The 15113-nt window shown below is 44.7% G+C and overlaps 1 protein-coding gene across 3 annotated transcripts in view; it reads left to right on the top strand.

The window, feature by feature from the left end:
• Nucleotides 1-600: 600 nt before the first annotated feature.
• The window catches only part of LOC135369205 (uncharacterized), a 43917-nt gene continuing 29404 nt past the window's right edge, over nt 601-15113 (top strand). For 2 of the 3 annotated variants that reach the window (XM_064602838.1, XM_064602837.1), the window contains exons 1-6: nt 601-728; nt 2584-2726; nt 2859-2958; nt 4212-4290; nt 7106-7254; nt 12554-12769. In XM_064602838.1, coding sequence (XP_064458908.1) covers nt 637-728; nt 2584-2726; nt 2859-2958; nt 4212-4290; nt 7106-7168 — 477 coding nt within the window. In that variant the 5' untranslated portion in view covers nt 601-636 and the 3' untranslated portion in view covers nt 7169-7254; nt 12554-12769. Of the gene's footprint in view, nt 729-2583; nt 2727-2858; nt 2959-4211; nt 4291-7105; nt 7255-10624; nt 10706-12553; nt 12770-15113 lie in introns of those variants that run through there. The other variant, XM_064602839.1, reaches the window with a different exon arrangement.

Here is a 15113-nt window from a genome sequence, read left to right as displayed (position 1 = left end):
GGCGTCGGAAAACTTCGTGAAAACACCAAACAAACGGGAGTGGTGTGTGTTTGGAACAGTGCGGTGTTCGATGTGGTCTATTTTCGACAGATTTGTCGTTGGTTTGTTTCGCTGCTTAGTTTCTCCGACCTCCTCATGGATCGAGGGGAACGTCTACATTCGGAAGCTAATGTAGTCTGTCGCATCTGCACTCTATGGGTTTCGTTCTGTTGAGCCAGTATCGATTGTCTAATCAATTATCCCGTTACAAAACATGTCTTTGCGGTGTGTGGCTTGTTACGAAAATCATAAGCGACTGATAGAATTACCGTTCAACTGTACACTCGATGATGTGAAAGTAGCCATTTCTCTTACGTTCGAAGAAATCCTTGATGTGAGCTCGTCTCTGATTCAGGTAAAGGATCAATACTTTTCATTTCCTAATTTGTTTGGCGATTTCGTTTTTGATCTTCGGGTTCGTGTAGATTTTCTTTGGATGCGACTTGTGAGTCCTTTACACTTAAAAACCAAAAAGTGGCTCAAAAAGAACTTAAACAGTAAAAGCACGACTGGCCCATGCTTCACTTCGTTTGCATCATAGATAGTTTTTTTTACAATGAAGAATTTAGGTGCTATCTGGATTATGATGAAACTACAATGCTCAAAGACAAGGACTTGATCCTTGTCACCGACTCGAAGCGAGATCCACAGCAAGGACAATGCAGAAAATGTGGAGCGCCAGTAGGAATGTAAGTGCATTGCTCTTCAGGCCATATTCAGCTCGAGCGATTTTGAGTCGCGAAACCATGGAAATGTCAGTTCCCACTCCCACTATATACAGGTGCCTGCGCTACCGGGCACACATGCGACGCATGTACGGATATAAACACGCATACAGCATGTGCAGGGAGGAGTGCGGACGAAAGCCACCGGACAAATTCTCACCGGGGGCGGACAACAGCTCACCAGAGAAACCTACCAAGGTTAGGTCCGGGACCCGTGCCGTGAACTCTTGTTGGTATCAACCCGTTAATCTGACATGCTAGCTCTGTGACCGTTTTTCAGGCTACCACATACTTCAGGCTGAGGATGACGCATGTTAAATAGGCCGACAAGGATTGAAGTTGCTGACCTCGGGATTATGCGTAACATTTTTTTTTTCGAATTGCCAAAGCACAGCAGGGGCGACCACGGATTGCATCGATTACCAGCAAGCAAAACGCTAAAGGTTGCGCCGTTATTCTTTGAGCAATGCGGAGGCATTTTTGCTGCACTAACGAGAATCACGACGTGCAAGCGAGCTATCTGTGAAGCATCAGACAATACCGCGCACTTGCGCCGTCGACAACACGAAGATGGCCGCCCCAGTTGCAACCGCGTCCCAGAGATGGCGCTTCCCATTTTGCAGAAGGCCTATTAACGGCGCTATTGTCCATTTAGAAAACTTGACTACCGGGATTGCTCTAAGTAGACATACGTGACAGACTTCTTCAGAATCTTCGCAACTACGTAGACTTTTATTCTACGTGGCGATGTGTTTCTTGTGAGCATCAAAATTTGCTTTACGATCAAAATCCACGGGAATGGCGGTTGTCGTAATAAAGAGGGTTCTCTGTTACACGACACGTTCATACGGTTTAGAATATCAAGTAGCGCTCCTCTTTAGCCTTATTCACTTTTTTAACAGTTTGAATCTGTTCGGTTTGGAAGAAACATCAGTTCAAATAGATAATTCCATTGTCAGTTTGAATCAAATTGAGTTAAATGTAAAATTATTTGCCCTAGTATTAGAAAAAATTGAATATTTGCATGGTGCTAGTGCGCACCTACAGGAAGCTCTTGGGGAGAGAGGTGAAAAATTCCCGCAAATTTTAACCTTCTAGAAGTTTTTGGGAGAAATTGAAGAAGTAGTTTCGCTCCAGCATGAGCTCAGTTAGGAAGATAGAGAACAAATCATGCTGGACTAGAGACAAGTTTAATTCACGATTAATTTATTTATTCGTACATACTCCAAGAAAGAAAGTAGAAACGACACGTCTGCGCGGTGTGGTACGGACACGTGAAGGGTACGACATGGCTCGTGGAAGATCAAACACTGCTGATCGACAGTGATGCTCGGGGAACAGCGCTTCAAAATCTATCGAAGAAGCTGTAAGTGATAAAGACTGGACATCTGGTCGCCGCCTTTTAGAGCACTTCGGTGGTTTGAAAAGTGACATGAGTATAATTCAGCGACTTCAGGGGACATCCCAAACCTTGATGCCCTTCTTTAACACGTTTCACCCTTTGAGCGAGGTACGACATAGCCTCTCCCGGGGGGGCTACTCTGAGTGTCGTGTGACGCGGTTATAATAGCCGGAAGATAATGACTGTTTGACCGTACTTGTGACTGAAATCTTGCTCATTGTCCGATAAAGGGATTGCAGTATTAATGAGAGGGATTTACGTGCCAGCGGAACGGTTCCCGAGAAAAACGCTCATAAAGCGAGTATGTCAGATTAACGGGCCCCATGAAGCTGCTTTCATAACAGCTTTTAGCCTGGGCCTCCTGCCAAGTCGTTGGTAAAATAAACTATTGTTATTTATTTATTTGTACGTTTTCAGGGACGCTCCACAGCTCCCGCTGCAGTCGCACACGACTGCACCGCCCACACAACCCCATCATCATTACCAGGCCATATCATCAACTGCTCCTACCCTGCAGCGTGCAGTACAAGTGCAGCACGCCCCACCGACCGAGCGACAAGGTGAGCCGCAGTTAGTGGCACAGCTACGAGCGCTGCCGCCGTCGCAAAAGGGAGGGACGGTGCCGTTCGAGGACGTGGTACCGAGGTTCACCATTCTGAACTACACCTTACTCGATCTTGCTTACGACATAGCCGCGGCGCTGCACACCTTCAAGTCCGCGGCCGACGTTCCGAACACATTTAGGAACAGGACTGTGCTGTGGCTCAATCGTGACATAAGCCAGTATACCCTGTAAGTACCCCTATACACTCAAAATTCCCCGTAAGTACCTCACGTTACGTTTACTGTGGTCTCCTCTTAAATGGAACTCCAAGGGAATGGAAAAGTTGTTCCGTTTGTCGGAAGCTTTGTTTAAGCAAAGTATGTAGATTTCATGAAATGCAACTTTATTATTCGAGATAATCAGTTTCCACTACTGGTGGTGGCGAGGAAAGAAAAGGTTAAAGGGGCACTAAAACGCACAAAGAAGTTCACTTCAAATTACGTTACACGCTATGTGAATTTTGACGTTGTTATCATAATATAAAGCTTTGATTCTGTTACGTAACTACAATCGATGTTATTCCGGACTTTTTCTTGCTTCGGTGCTAAGCAATGAATGTCGTTTCATCTTGTGCATGCTGCGCGTGCCATGCCACGGAGCAGTCCCGGTGAAAAACATAGTGCATGTTGAGGAGCGGACTGGCGTCGCTGTCCGAAGGACGTGAAGACAAATGCTGTCGATGGAACATTCAGTAGAACTGTTCTGTACTACAGCTCAGTAAATCTGTATTGGAAAATGCACCAGCACGCATCATGCCGCTAATATACAGAACGCTACGATCGGACCTGCTCCAAATTCACGCGGCCACGATAGGCATGCGCATGCTTCTCCTGCTGTCTAATTGGATGCCACCAATCTTTGCCTCCTGGGGACCCCATTCGTTGCTGCCAAACACGGCTCTGTTTCCATCACAGTTCAATCACCATTTGTACCAAACCAGTACAGTTCCAGGCAGTACAGGCAATCCAGAAGATGTGGGTTCGAGTCCTACAGCTGGCTAACCTTTTCAGTGACTTTCATCTTTCATCAGTACAGTTAGTTTGAGTAACTGAGCCTGATTTCTTCCCGAATGTAGCCTACTGGAAGGTTTTTCACCCGAATTCACTTGAATTTAGTGCGCATGTTTATTTATCCAATTTTTACACCCTCAATTCAGGAAAAAATATTTCCTGAAAACTTCAGGCTCTATTCGTAGCGCTATCTTGCGTTATCTCTCATTGCTGTGAAGTGGAGGATGTAAAGAGCTCGCCCATTAATCTATATTACAGGTGTATAGAAGAAACTGAAATATGTTACTTCATATTCTGCAGTGTCTAAACCTTTGCATACATGTCCTGCATAGATATTCTGTCATGGACTCTGTGTCATTGGATTCTGAGGAAGCAAACAGGTGCCATTGCCATTGGGACACATATTTCTGTTACATGTACTGTTACTGAAGGTACCCTGGGAAACTGTATGGTGAAGCAGCTCGTCTACTGGTGCTGCGTTATGGCCAGCTCCGTGACGCTGTTGGATATGTAAGATATATCATTTGTATACTAATCATTAACCAAAATATTACTCCCTAACTTCAGCATGGGAGGCCTTTAGTTGCTCGTATATTTTTAATAATTGTAGAAAAAGTTGGGCCATTAATGTTACATACTAAATTTGTTTTTGTGTAGCTATGTAATTTTGTGCATGTAAGCATATTTTGCTTACATGCATATTTATGCTTAGCTGGCTAACCTTTTCAGTGACTTTCATCTTTCGTCATCGGCATATTTATGTACATGCATTTGTTTGCCAAGTAACAAGCATAGCCATGATAGCCATTTGTTTTTGATCCAGCACTCCAATATGCTGTCTGTCTGTCAATACGCTTCTTTAGGCTCGTTGGTACTGAGTCGAACACATCCTTTTAAAACCATTAAGACCACTTAAGGGCTTAAGGGCTGGAGATTTCCTGCTACACATTTCTTAAGAATGTAAGAAGAAACAAAACACGTTGCTTGAAGATTGATGCGTAGGAAATGTACAGAACTTACCTGAGTAACTTGCAGCAACTTTCAGCAGAAGTGGCAACTTGTTACAAATACAAGTTACTTGTGGCTTAGTCTAGCCAAGACTGAATGTCTGATTCTTGAATAATAGTCTCCTTAGTACACCTTGAGACAAGAGTTTACAGAACACCGGGGTGTCTCATTTCTCCATTGGGGCAACACCCTAGCAGCAAGCAGGAGCAGACACACACACACACACACTGAGAGCTGGACAGAATAGTCAGTCACCGTTTCTTATTCAAACTCTTCTTGATATCCAGCAGGAGGCCGATCCGATGAAAGAATACGCTAGTACCGTGTTCCGTAAACTTTTCTTCCAAGATGTACTAATTGTTTTTAGCTCGTAAAGGACAAGCTGAATAATTTGGGGACATATTCCAGGAAATAACTCCGATGCTTACTGTGCATTCACACGAGCAGCGTTCCCACGGATATACCGTAGCAGAAGGAAAGGCGAAAAGCTGCTCACAGGGCGGATGTTCCTCAGTATCTCATGTCCTTCCCTTGGATTTTGGTCACAGATCAAATTGTCATATTAATGGTGTTACGAGTTGCCCTTTACTAAGCTTCAAAAAGCAGAGGATTACGTAAACTGGTAAGGACAGATGAATAATGAAGCATTTTAAAAGAATATATAACGCTTTATTCCTTGAAAATGTCGGAGTCTGCGAGATCCTGGTGGGCGCACGGTCGCTCTTGAATGTGACGCACATGTATCCGCTCCTTCATTCCGCCAATCAGCGCTATTCTTTAGCGCTTTTGAGACACGGTCGATGAACGCCGTATGACTACAGCTGGTCACTATGACCATGCGACCAGGGACCGAGCTCTTGTAAGCAGGGACGGAAACTGAAATGAATATCGGTTTGGTTACGGTTAAGGTTCAGTGTCAGAATTCTGAAAGCAGTTACCGTTACAGGATTCGCCGTTTTAATAATTGCAGTTACCGGTAGCCAAACACTTGAACCAGTGCTTTTTCTTTTTTTTTTCAGTTTTCTTTAGGATGTATCTACAGGCTGCATGGATCTCACAAAATGAGCCACGAACTGCAAACGGATGAAAATGAATGTGTTCATCTGTTGCGCTACGAAAGAGAGGTGCAATGCCATCTGCGAGTTCGAAGAAAGATAATCGCTGTCTGTGAAAGAGTAGTAGTATCGCTCTTGTCTTGGACACTCTTTCACTGTTTGCGACATTCCCCGTAAAATAATTTGTTGCGATGTCTGTTATCTTGTGCACATTAATTTCGCTCGTGCTGTAACAAGCTACAAGTCGAGAAAAACTGTGTGCGTTCAGCAGTTGAGCAAACAGATGCGGAAACAAGCAGTGTGCAGCGCTGTGTATCTCCAATGATCACGATAATACAGTTCATAACTCTTAGGGGCGTACGCAATATATGTCGTCCGATTATGGGTCCAAGCGCGTATGCTGTCTAAAACCTCTGAATGAAAAACACACAGCGAAGAGATCTCACTTGAATAGAAGCACATACTGCACCACTAATCACAGTTGTAAAGCGATTCAAATATCATATCCAAAGTTGTTCGCGTTTACGCTTGAACTGATTCATATGAACCGGTAACTGAAATCACATTTGGCGGTTCAGGTTATGGTTTCAGTTAATTGTCCATGGTAAATTATGGTTACCTTTCGGTTACAGTTCTTGGAAAAAAATTGGGTTCCAAGCGGTTTTCGGTTACATTCCAGTTTTGAATCCCTGCTTGTAAGCATGTCAGACAGGGGCATCATAAATCACACCAAACACGGGCCCGCGTTTTGGCCGTTATAGGTAGGGAGAACTGCCGGTTCAATGACCAATAGTCACAGTAATGAAGGTAAAGTACACGTGTTCGACCCTAGTTATGTGGAAAATACCAGTCATTGTCATATAAATGAAATGTCATATTAACGAACAGGGATTACGTACATGCGGAAGTTATTGCGAGGAAAAGGTACCCGAGAAAAAGCGTCATAAAGAGGGATGTTGCATTGACGAGGTTTTACTCATATTAACCAGGTTCAATTGTATAGGGAGTGGCATCCTGCGCAGATAGCAGACGACACCTTTGGCTGTGCTGTCTGCCAGGGAATAAGTCTTGTCGCTGAGCTGAGTAGTGTTCCCCATCGTTAGAAGAGCACAAAAAGACATGACGCAGCAGGAAGCGAGGACATCTATGGTGTTTTGCGCATCCCCGCAGAATATTCTGAGTAATGCTGCTCTCGTGAATACACATTTTATGTACAAATCAAATTGTAACCATTGATGTTGGATCCTTGGAATCTGCTGCAGGACTCGTGCAGCGCGCACTTCGATTCAAAGCGAAGTACGAGAGGAGAAAAATGCACAACATAGAAGACGTCAAGGCCCACAAGATGAAGTACGGTAAAAGAGTTATTGCGCAGTCACCTAACGCGAAGCACATCTGCAGAGACTCTAATGTGAGTTCAACTTTCCTTGTGCAACGGTTCGACAAACTTTACATGTGGTACAAGGTTAACATTGCCATAAATCCTTCTGGGCAGTGAATTAACTTTGCAGTGGTTGTGAGGGGGTTCTACATGTACAATGCTAGTAGACAGGTTCGTCACAGTCTGGGTTCCATCGGCTTCCGTTGGTGTGTGTCGTAATACTGAGGTGTTTGGAGGATACGATAGACAGCACACATGTTGTCAAATCGACGTCCATTAAAAAAATTGATTTTCGTTCATGCTGTGTGCCTACAACTTCTATGGCGCCAATATTGTAACCATGGAGAGTCCTGTTTTCACTATTCATTCAAGATACAGTTGAGACTGCATAGTGGCGGTTCCAGTTTTTCGGAGCTTAGTTATTCAGTTATATTCAGAGGATGCCCGATAATTGAAAGTTTTTCATAGTTTCTTTTCTTCAACTGAAGTAATATCCGGCACTTTGAGAGAAAAAGATGACTGAGAGTCGTCACATAATACTCACAGAATGAATGAGAAGCTGCATTGCACAAAAGCGGTTATCTGGCCTCACTTGCAGACAACAATGTCTGTGTGATCCCCTTTCGATGTGAACATTTTGAAATCAGGATATCCCTTCACCTTGTCCCTTCCATTCCAATTTACTGCCTGTGTTGCACCAATATGTGCCCTTTCAGGAACGCAGTTTGGGTGTTATCTGTACTCCTTTTTGTCCGCTTTTAGTTTGGACTGGGGGCATGATTCAGAGAAAAAGGTTTAGTACATCCAGCTCTAGGAGCTGGAACCGGCCTCGGTGGCTCAGTCGGTAGCGTGTTCGCCTTCTGATCCAGAGATCGCGGGTTCGAACCCGGCCGACAACGCCAGCAACTTGGTGGCAGGGTACAAGTTGCTTAGACACGCCGTCTTTGGCGAGGGACGTTAAATACGGGGTGCCGTGTGATGAGCTTTCATCGCCCCTTAGAGAACCCTTACGTGGACAAAAGCAATCCACAGATCGACTGCTGTGGCGTCGCTGATCATCTCAGTTGTCTCGCGTCAACCCCCAATTATTTATCTTGGAGCTCGAAATTTTCAGGGGAGACCTGGTAAGTGGTCGAAATGAACTCAGGATGTGCTCATATTGAATTTTGTAACATAGTAAATACCCTACTAACTGAATAAGGTACCCTATTGAGTGGCTCCGATGTCGAGCTGCTTCATGGCAAGGACCGAATTTTGCACATTACACAAATGCTTTGCAGTGTTTTTTTTTTTTTAGGCTTGCTGCATAATTCATTTAGATCAACTGGGCCGCTGTTCCTTGTTGCGAGGGCTGGTCCCATATAACGTGGGGCAATCTCAACGCAAAAGGAAATTAACCTCGTCCTGCTAGGCATCAGGGCATGGCCGTCAGTGCCGAGCTCTGAGCTACTGGAACCCATAATTAGCTTTTTGGATAAATCCAAATCACTTTAAAATTTATTGGTGTATTGGGAACCTTAATGATAGTCCCCCCAAACACCCTGCCCTCAAAGCTCTTCTGGACACCATAGGACTTCGATCCTTATTGTGAAGGGGCTCATTCTTCCACTCCCCACATCCCCACCCCACAATGGGGTAGAGTATCGCCTCTGGCGATGAAACACCCCATTCATCTTCTCGTAATAAATTTGTTGTTTATAGTCGGCTGCATGGAGAAGTGATCATATTCAAATATCGATCATGGCAGCCAGCGTCGAATAAAGATGTACTGGATCTGCAAAGCCGGAAGGTGTCACATAAGGTTGGCACAAAATAATTTATTATTGAGTGACCAGCAACATTATAGTAGGGCAGTTTAAAGGAGTTGCGACGTTTGGTCTCAACTGATTCCGGATATACAGTGAAACCCGCGTATAACGATATTGACGGTAATCGCGAATTCCATCGTTATACGGGGTATATCGTTAAACGAGGACTGACCTAAGTAGCGCGTCCCCGAAAAGTGGCGCGCCACCCCGCGTGTAGGAAAAGAAACAGAAACAGATGCTTAAAAAAACGCGAAGCCGTGTGACAGCGCACTGGCTTCGGAAAACCGCGATCAGAACTCGTGGAGGGTACCAGAGAACATAGCGGGACAACTTCTGGCAACACTACACGTCACCATTCCGCAAGTCGGCTTCACTTAACGCCTGCGTGCTTTAGGAGGAGCTCGCCTTAGAACACTGTCGCGCAACTCGCGGGTGGAAAGCACGGGCTAGTGCTAATCATCTCGCGAATTTGAGCAGCTTTGGCCAAATACGGAGACACAAAAGCGTTACCACCTACCCTTTCACTGACAGTATCGGAAAATGAACAGTCGCTGTCTATTTTCCTGCCTCAATTTTTATTTGGTTTAATTCTTTTGATGTGATTTCGGATGATACGCTTTTTTCCCGCTATCCCCGTGAGATTCTACTGTATCTTACGCGCACGGGACAGCGTCCAACATTGTTTTACGTGTACTCGGAACCGCAGTCTCCATCGCTATACGAGGGTCGTTTGCCCGTATGTATATTTTGACGGTAAAATCATGAACCATAGTTTTACGAGTGATATCGTAATACGCCACATCGCTATCCGCGGGTTTTACTGTATATAAAATGCAGTTATTTACATCGCTGCGAACTTGCATTGCAAAGTTCTACAACACTGAGTGTCGAACAACACTGAGTGTACAACACTAAACTATGTGGAGACAACTGGCGCTGCAAAAACTTTTGCAGCTCTGACATCATGACAGCTGTCTCCGCCAGTGAGGAAGGTCACATTCTTACAACTACCAATAGTAATTGTGAAAGCTGTGACATCAGAGCTTGACTGGTGCATATGTTTGAGACTTATATCTTACCAAGTATGACAGGTAGAAAAAAAATATTTCCTCAATACTCTAGTGTGCATACAATGCATGCATGCTGCAGTTAACAGCACTCATTGAAGTGTCACGACCTTAAAAGGGTTGTGACACTTGAACAAGTTCTTTTCAGTTCTTTTCAACACGTTCAACATTCTGGAGTCGTGGTGCTCTCAGTCAGTGCTCAGTACCATGCTGTACATGTTTGAAGTAGTCCAGACTTTGTCTGGACTACTTCTTTCAGACGTGTTTCAGACGTGTCTTTGTCAAATGGACCGCTGTACTAGAAGATTTACTCTGCATTCGGGAATCCGTGTGGAATGACCACGTTGGTAAATACATGTTGAAGGCACCTCTCAGTTTTTCGTGAGCTACTGCTTTTTCCCCTACCTATTTTTTTTCCCTTTTTCTCCCGTATTTTTCACCCAACAACCTACGCTAGTCACTAGAGGTGTACGAATATTTCGGATACGAATTTAATATCTTATTCTATCTGCAACCTATTTTCAGTATTCAAAACTTTCGTATATTACTGAAGCGAGGTTTTGCTGTCTCCATTTCGCAAGTCTGCTTCGCCTCATTACACTCCAGAGTCAGGTGAAGCCCACTTCACGTTGCCGCCATTGTTCTTTTGGTGTACGGCTCCGTTCAGCAAGTCGGCTTCACACCATTTCTTGCCCTTTCGGAAGCTGGACCGAGAGGGTTTTTTTATCGACAATATGTGGACGATACGTTTGTCATCATTAAGAAGAATTACGCCGACACCTTCTCAGACTTTCACAACAACGTCCACCCCTGCAACCTATGACCACGACTCGTAGGGAAACATCCCCTTCTTAGACGTCATGATTCACGGGAACCCGGATGGTACTATATGCACGTGAGTATACAGGAAACCCTGTGACTCGGGTCAAGTCCTCCACTACAGATCAGACCGCCCTTTGGAACATAAACGGTCCGTGGTCCGATCCGTGATCCATCTTTGAACATTCTGTCTACCCACAAAGAAGAAACGAAAGAACTGGAAATTATAGAGTACAATTTACGACCCAAGTGTTACCCCGAGACTTTCATCAACGACACCTTCCACCGGAGGCCAACGGGAAGACAAAAAAGAAACGCAGCAAGCGCCAGAAAGTTCCTACGTCTCAATTCCTCGTATAAAAGGGGTTTCCAACCTATACGACGAATTTTATCACAATCGAACGTAAGAACAAGTTTTGAGCCAGAGAGGACACTTAGAAGCTCGTCTGAGCCATCCAAATGACAAGACAACCCTTGACAACGAACCTGGTGTTGTTTACCAGATATGCTGCGAAAAATGGCCAGCCGCCTCTGCCAGTGCAACAAGACAAAAAACAAGCACAAGAACGAAGGAACATAGATGGGACCAAATCGACCAAAGATCCAACTGAACCATGTGACCACGTGCGGCTAACCGGACACAAAGTTGACCTAGGTAACCTTGACATTTTAGCCCGTGAAGAGCGATGGGAAGTGCGTAAACAACTTGAATCTTTGCTCATTAAAAAGATAAGCAATTCTGTCAACAAGCACCTTGGCCCTGTTGCGGACTGCTACCTATAGTTAATATATAAGTAAGCATTTCAGCCAAGACCAGTACTGTTCCAGAAACGTCAAACTTTTAGTTTTTCTTTATGTTGTAGTGGCAGTCTGAGTTCTTTTACCAATAAACATGACACCTCCTGGCCTTTGGAGCATATTCACTAACAGATGGAAATATGTGCAGTTTCTAAAAAGAGTGCGGCAAATCTACAATGCGAACATAGAAATGAGGAGATGCACATGAAGCAGGCTGCATGGAACATGTTGACTAACTCTTAATGAAGTTAATCCCACTAATGCAGGCTACCATACACAATTCAGAGGGACCCTTCTGGATCCTTCTCTTATGATATGTTACGCTGAGTGAAAACTCTCACAAGTTTGGAGCAGAACATCATCGAATGAGCACAACACCACAAAATATTTCACCATGAGGTATTCAGAATTATTCGAATTGGCCTTTTTCTGATTATTCGAATTTGATTCGCCATCTGAAGGAAACCTTCGGATTCGATTCGTGGTGCAAGCGAAATATTCTTAAGCTATTCGCAATAGAAATTTCGCTATTCGCAGCTCATTCGCTGCTAATCACTGTCATTTTGGTAACAGATGATATCTCCAATTTCTGAATTGTTGCGACTCAATGTGGTAACGGGGAACAGCATTTTTTAATTGCCAAAACCAATAGCCATGCACAGCGCAGAAATACGTAAAACTTAACACAAACATGATCATTCCTCCGAAGAGTGAAGATGTGTACAGTGTCTTTCTGCAATTTACTGCACATTAACCACTGTAGCAGTGGCTTTGCCTTCCCTGTAGACTGGATATTTTGTGCCCATTTTTATAATTCTCACTCGGTTATCGTTGCAGCTTCCAGAAGTTATTACGGGACCAGAGTCTGATTTTTGTATTGCTGGTCACATCGAGTGGATGGACAGTGAATTGAAGAAGGTCTGTCCAGACATAGAAAGGGCATCTGAGTCTATGAAGACAACATTTGAAAGCAGGCGATTGTGGTTACGAGAGCAGAACCCATCGGTAGGTGGGATTCTAGAAAGGTACCCAGCCCTTGCAAGACAGGATCGGGTATGTTATTGACAACGACTGTGCTGTTATGTTACCTATAGTTAGAGCTAGAAGTTTCTGGGTTTAACCCGATTCTCCGAATTTGCACCCCGAATTGCAGGTTGCCTCTTCAGGGTGAAACCCGATTTTTACCCGGCAAACTGCCCTCACTGAGACGTCCGTAGGAATGCACACTAACCCGTTTAGCAGCAAATACGATTACATCAGTGTTTCTACCGAACCAGTACAGATAGTTTTGAGTAAGTGAGCCCAGTTTCTTCCTGAATTTAGCATACAGGAAGTTTTTGTTTTTCCGCCCCAATTTGCTTGAATTTCGAGCGCGTGTTTATTTACCCGATTTTTACCCCTCGAATTTGAAAAAAAAAAAAAACATTTCCCGAAAACTTCAGGCTCTACCTACAGTGTTATTTTGTGGATTTGGAACAGCAGCCTAGTAATAATTCAGACTCTTTCCAACTCTACGGACAAAACTGCCGGCACTGTCAAACGCCCCACAGAACCAACGTCTATTCCCGTGGTGAATAGTTCGGACCGCTACTTGGTAGACTTGCTCGATTATGTACTCGTACTGGTCTCACTTGAGACTTGCACGGTTATTGGGATTTATCATGTCCTGAGTGCCAGAAATGCGGCAGGAAAATGTACCCCCGATGTGACCGATGTTTCGTACTGCTTTTACGGCACAAATGGACTTCACCATTCCCGACATGACGCACACGTAGATGAGTGCGTGTGTAAAGTTGGAGTTTACTTGCACGCGACCAAGTCAGAATGCCTCCCACCGCTTCAGATGTCTTGCAAGAAGTTATATTTCAATATGTCTATCTTTGAGTGGGGAATACAGCGGATTCCTCTTAAATGAAACTAAAAGGGAAAGGAAATCTTGTTCCATTTATCGGAAGTTTCATTTAGGCAAAGTAACATGAAACATGGTTCGGAGCACTTAGTTATCTTAGTTATTTATAATTCTTAGTTGCTCCTAACCGTTTTTCATGTTACGTGTGTGATTCCCTCTTCGCGGATACCTTGACAGTGTGTCTTTTTCTTTTCCCTTTTCGACATAAGCAAAGTACACAGATTTCACGGAACGCAACTTTATTTTAAGATGATAAATTTCCACTACTGTAGGTAGCTAGGAAAAAAAATGAGTTAATTGCTGTTCTCTTCGCATATTACGATTTTGTATTGACAAAATATGCATGTATGCCAGAGGCTTGAAAAAACTGTGCATCCTCTTATACCATTATTACCTGTCCATATCATGTGATATGGTTCACATCCTCATTCAGTGTGCGGCCTGCTATGACGACAACGTTGACTTTGGCATATCAGATTTCAGTTTCTACTTTTGAGTTGCTCTCGCAATCATGTCCTCGATTTATCAGCAAGATTGATGCAAGCGAAAGCGCTTTATATGGCTGTGAAGGCTTCGTGAAGACACACGTGGACGCGAGCTGAGCCTAACATTGTACGAGTGATAAACGGATTGGGTTCTACTGGCTATGGCTTATTCCCAGGTCGTGAGACGTGAATGGTAGTCTTGCATGTTCGCCGGTATCTCTGTACCGTCACTTTGTTAAGTTTATCCGAACTACACAAAACAGTAAAGAAACAAGGGAAAGGGTGCAGGCTAGCTGGTATAGATCCATGAAGAAGACCGTGAGACACGGACACAGAAGACGACACACGTAGGTTCTCTGAGAACCTACGTGTGTCGTCTTCTGTGTCCGTGTCTCTCGGTCTTCTTCATGGATACACAAAACAGGTCTTTTCAATTATCCGAAGATTTTCATCATCGCATATGTAGGAAACCAACCAAAGGTGACTTCATCGTTCTATTTATCCGTGATTTCTGCTTAACCGCGTTCCGTCTAGTGAGAGTTGTGGGAACCTTGGTTCCCACAACTCTCACTAGACGGATCCTAGCTCCTAGCAGCTCCTACACGCTCAAAGAGCGGACGGCCTTTGTTAGCGGGTGTCTCAAATGGTTAGCTGAGCAGGCTCGGCAGGCACCGGTACAACTGACGGACGGCACGACTCCTATCTGCTGAGCGAGGATGGCATCCTGTTCAGATACATAGCCGAGGCGGATGACGATGACGGCTCATCCCCATTCAGACGGACCTCAAAGGGTCGGATCCTCGGAAGGGGCGAGCTTGGGCGGCCCACCGGCTGTGCGAAGCCCAGCCAACTGGTCGTCCGTTGTGGACGACCGTCCACGTTGCTGCCGATCGTTACTGCGGAAGGGGAGACGTTCTCTCCGCGGGCGACCTGGCTCGGGAGCGTCCTCCATTCTCTTGGCGGCTCCGTCGGGGCTCGCCCGTCCTCTGTCGGCGTGGTCTTG

The sequence above is a fragment of the Ornithodoros turicata genome, chromosome 9, assembly GCF_037126465.1.
Source record: "Ornithodoros turicata isolate Travis chromosome 9, ASM3712646v1, whole genome shotgun sequence".
NCBI classification, from domain to species: Eukaryota; Metazoa; Arthropoda; class Arachnida; order Ixodida; family Argasidae; genus Ornithodoros; species Ornithodoros turicata.
Note: the sequence above shows the minus strand (reverse complement) of the source record. Positions and strands in the feature narration are given on the sequence as shown.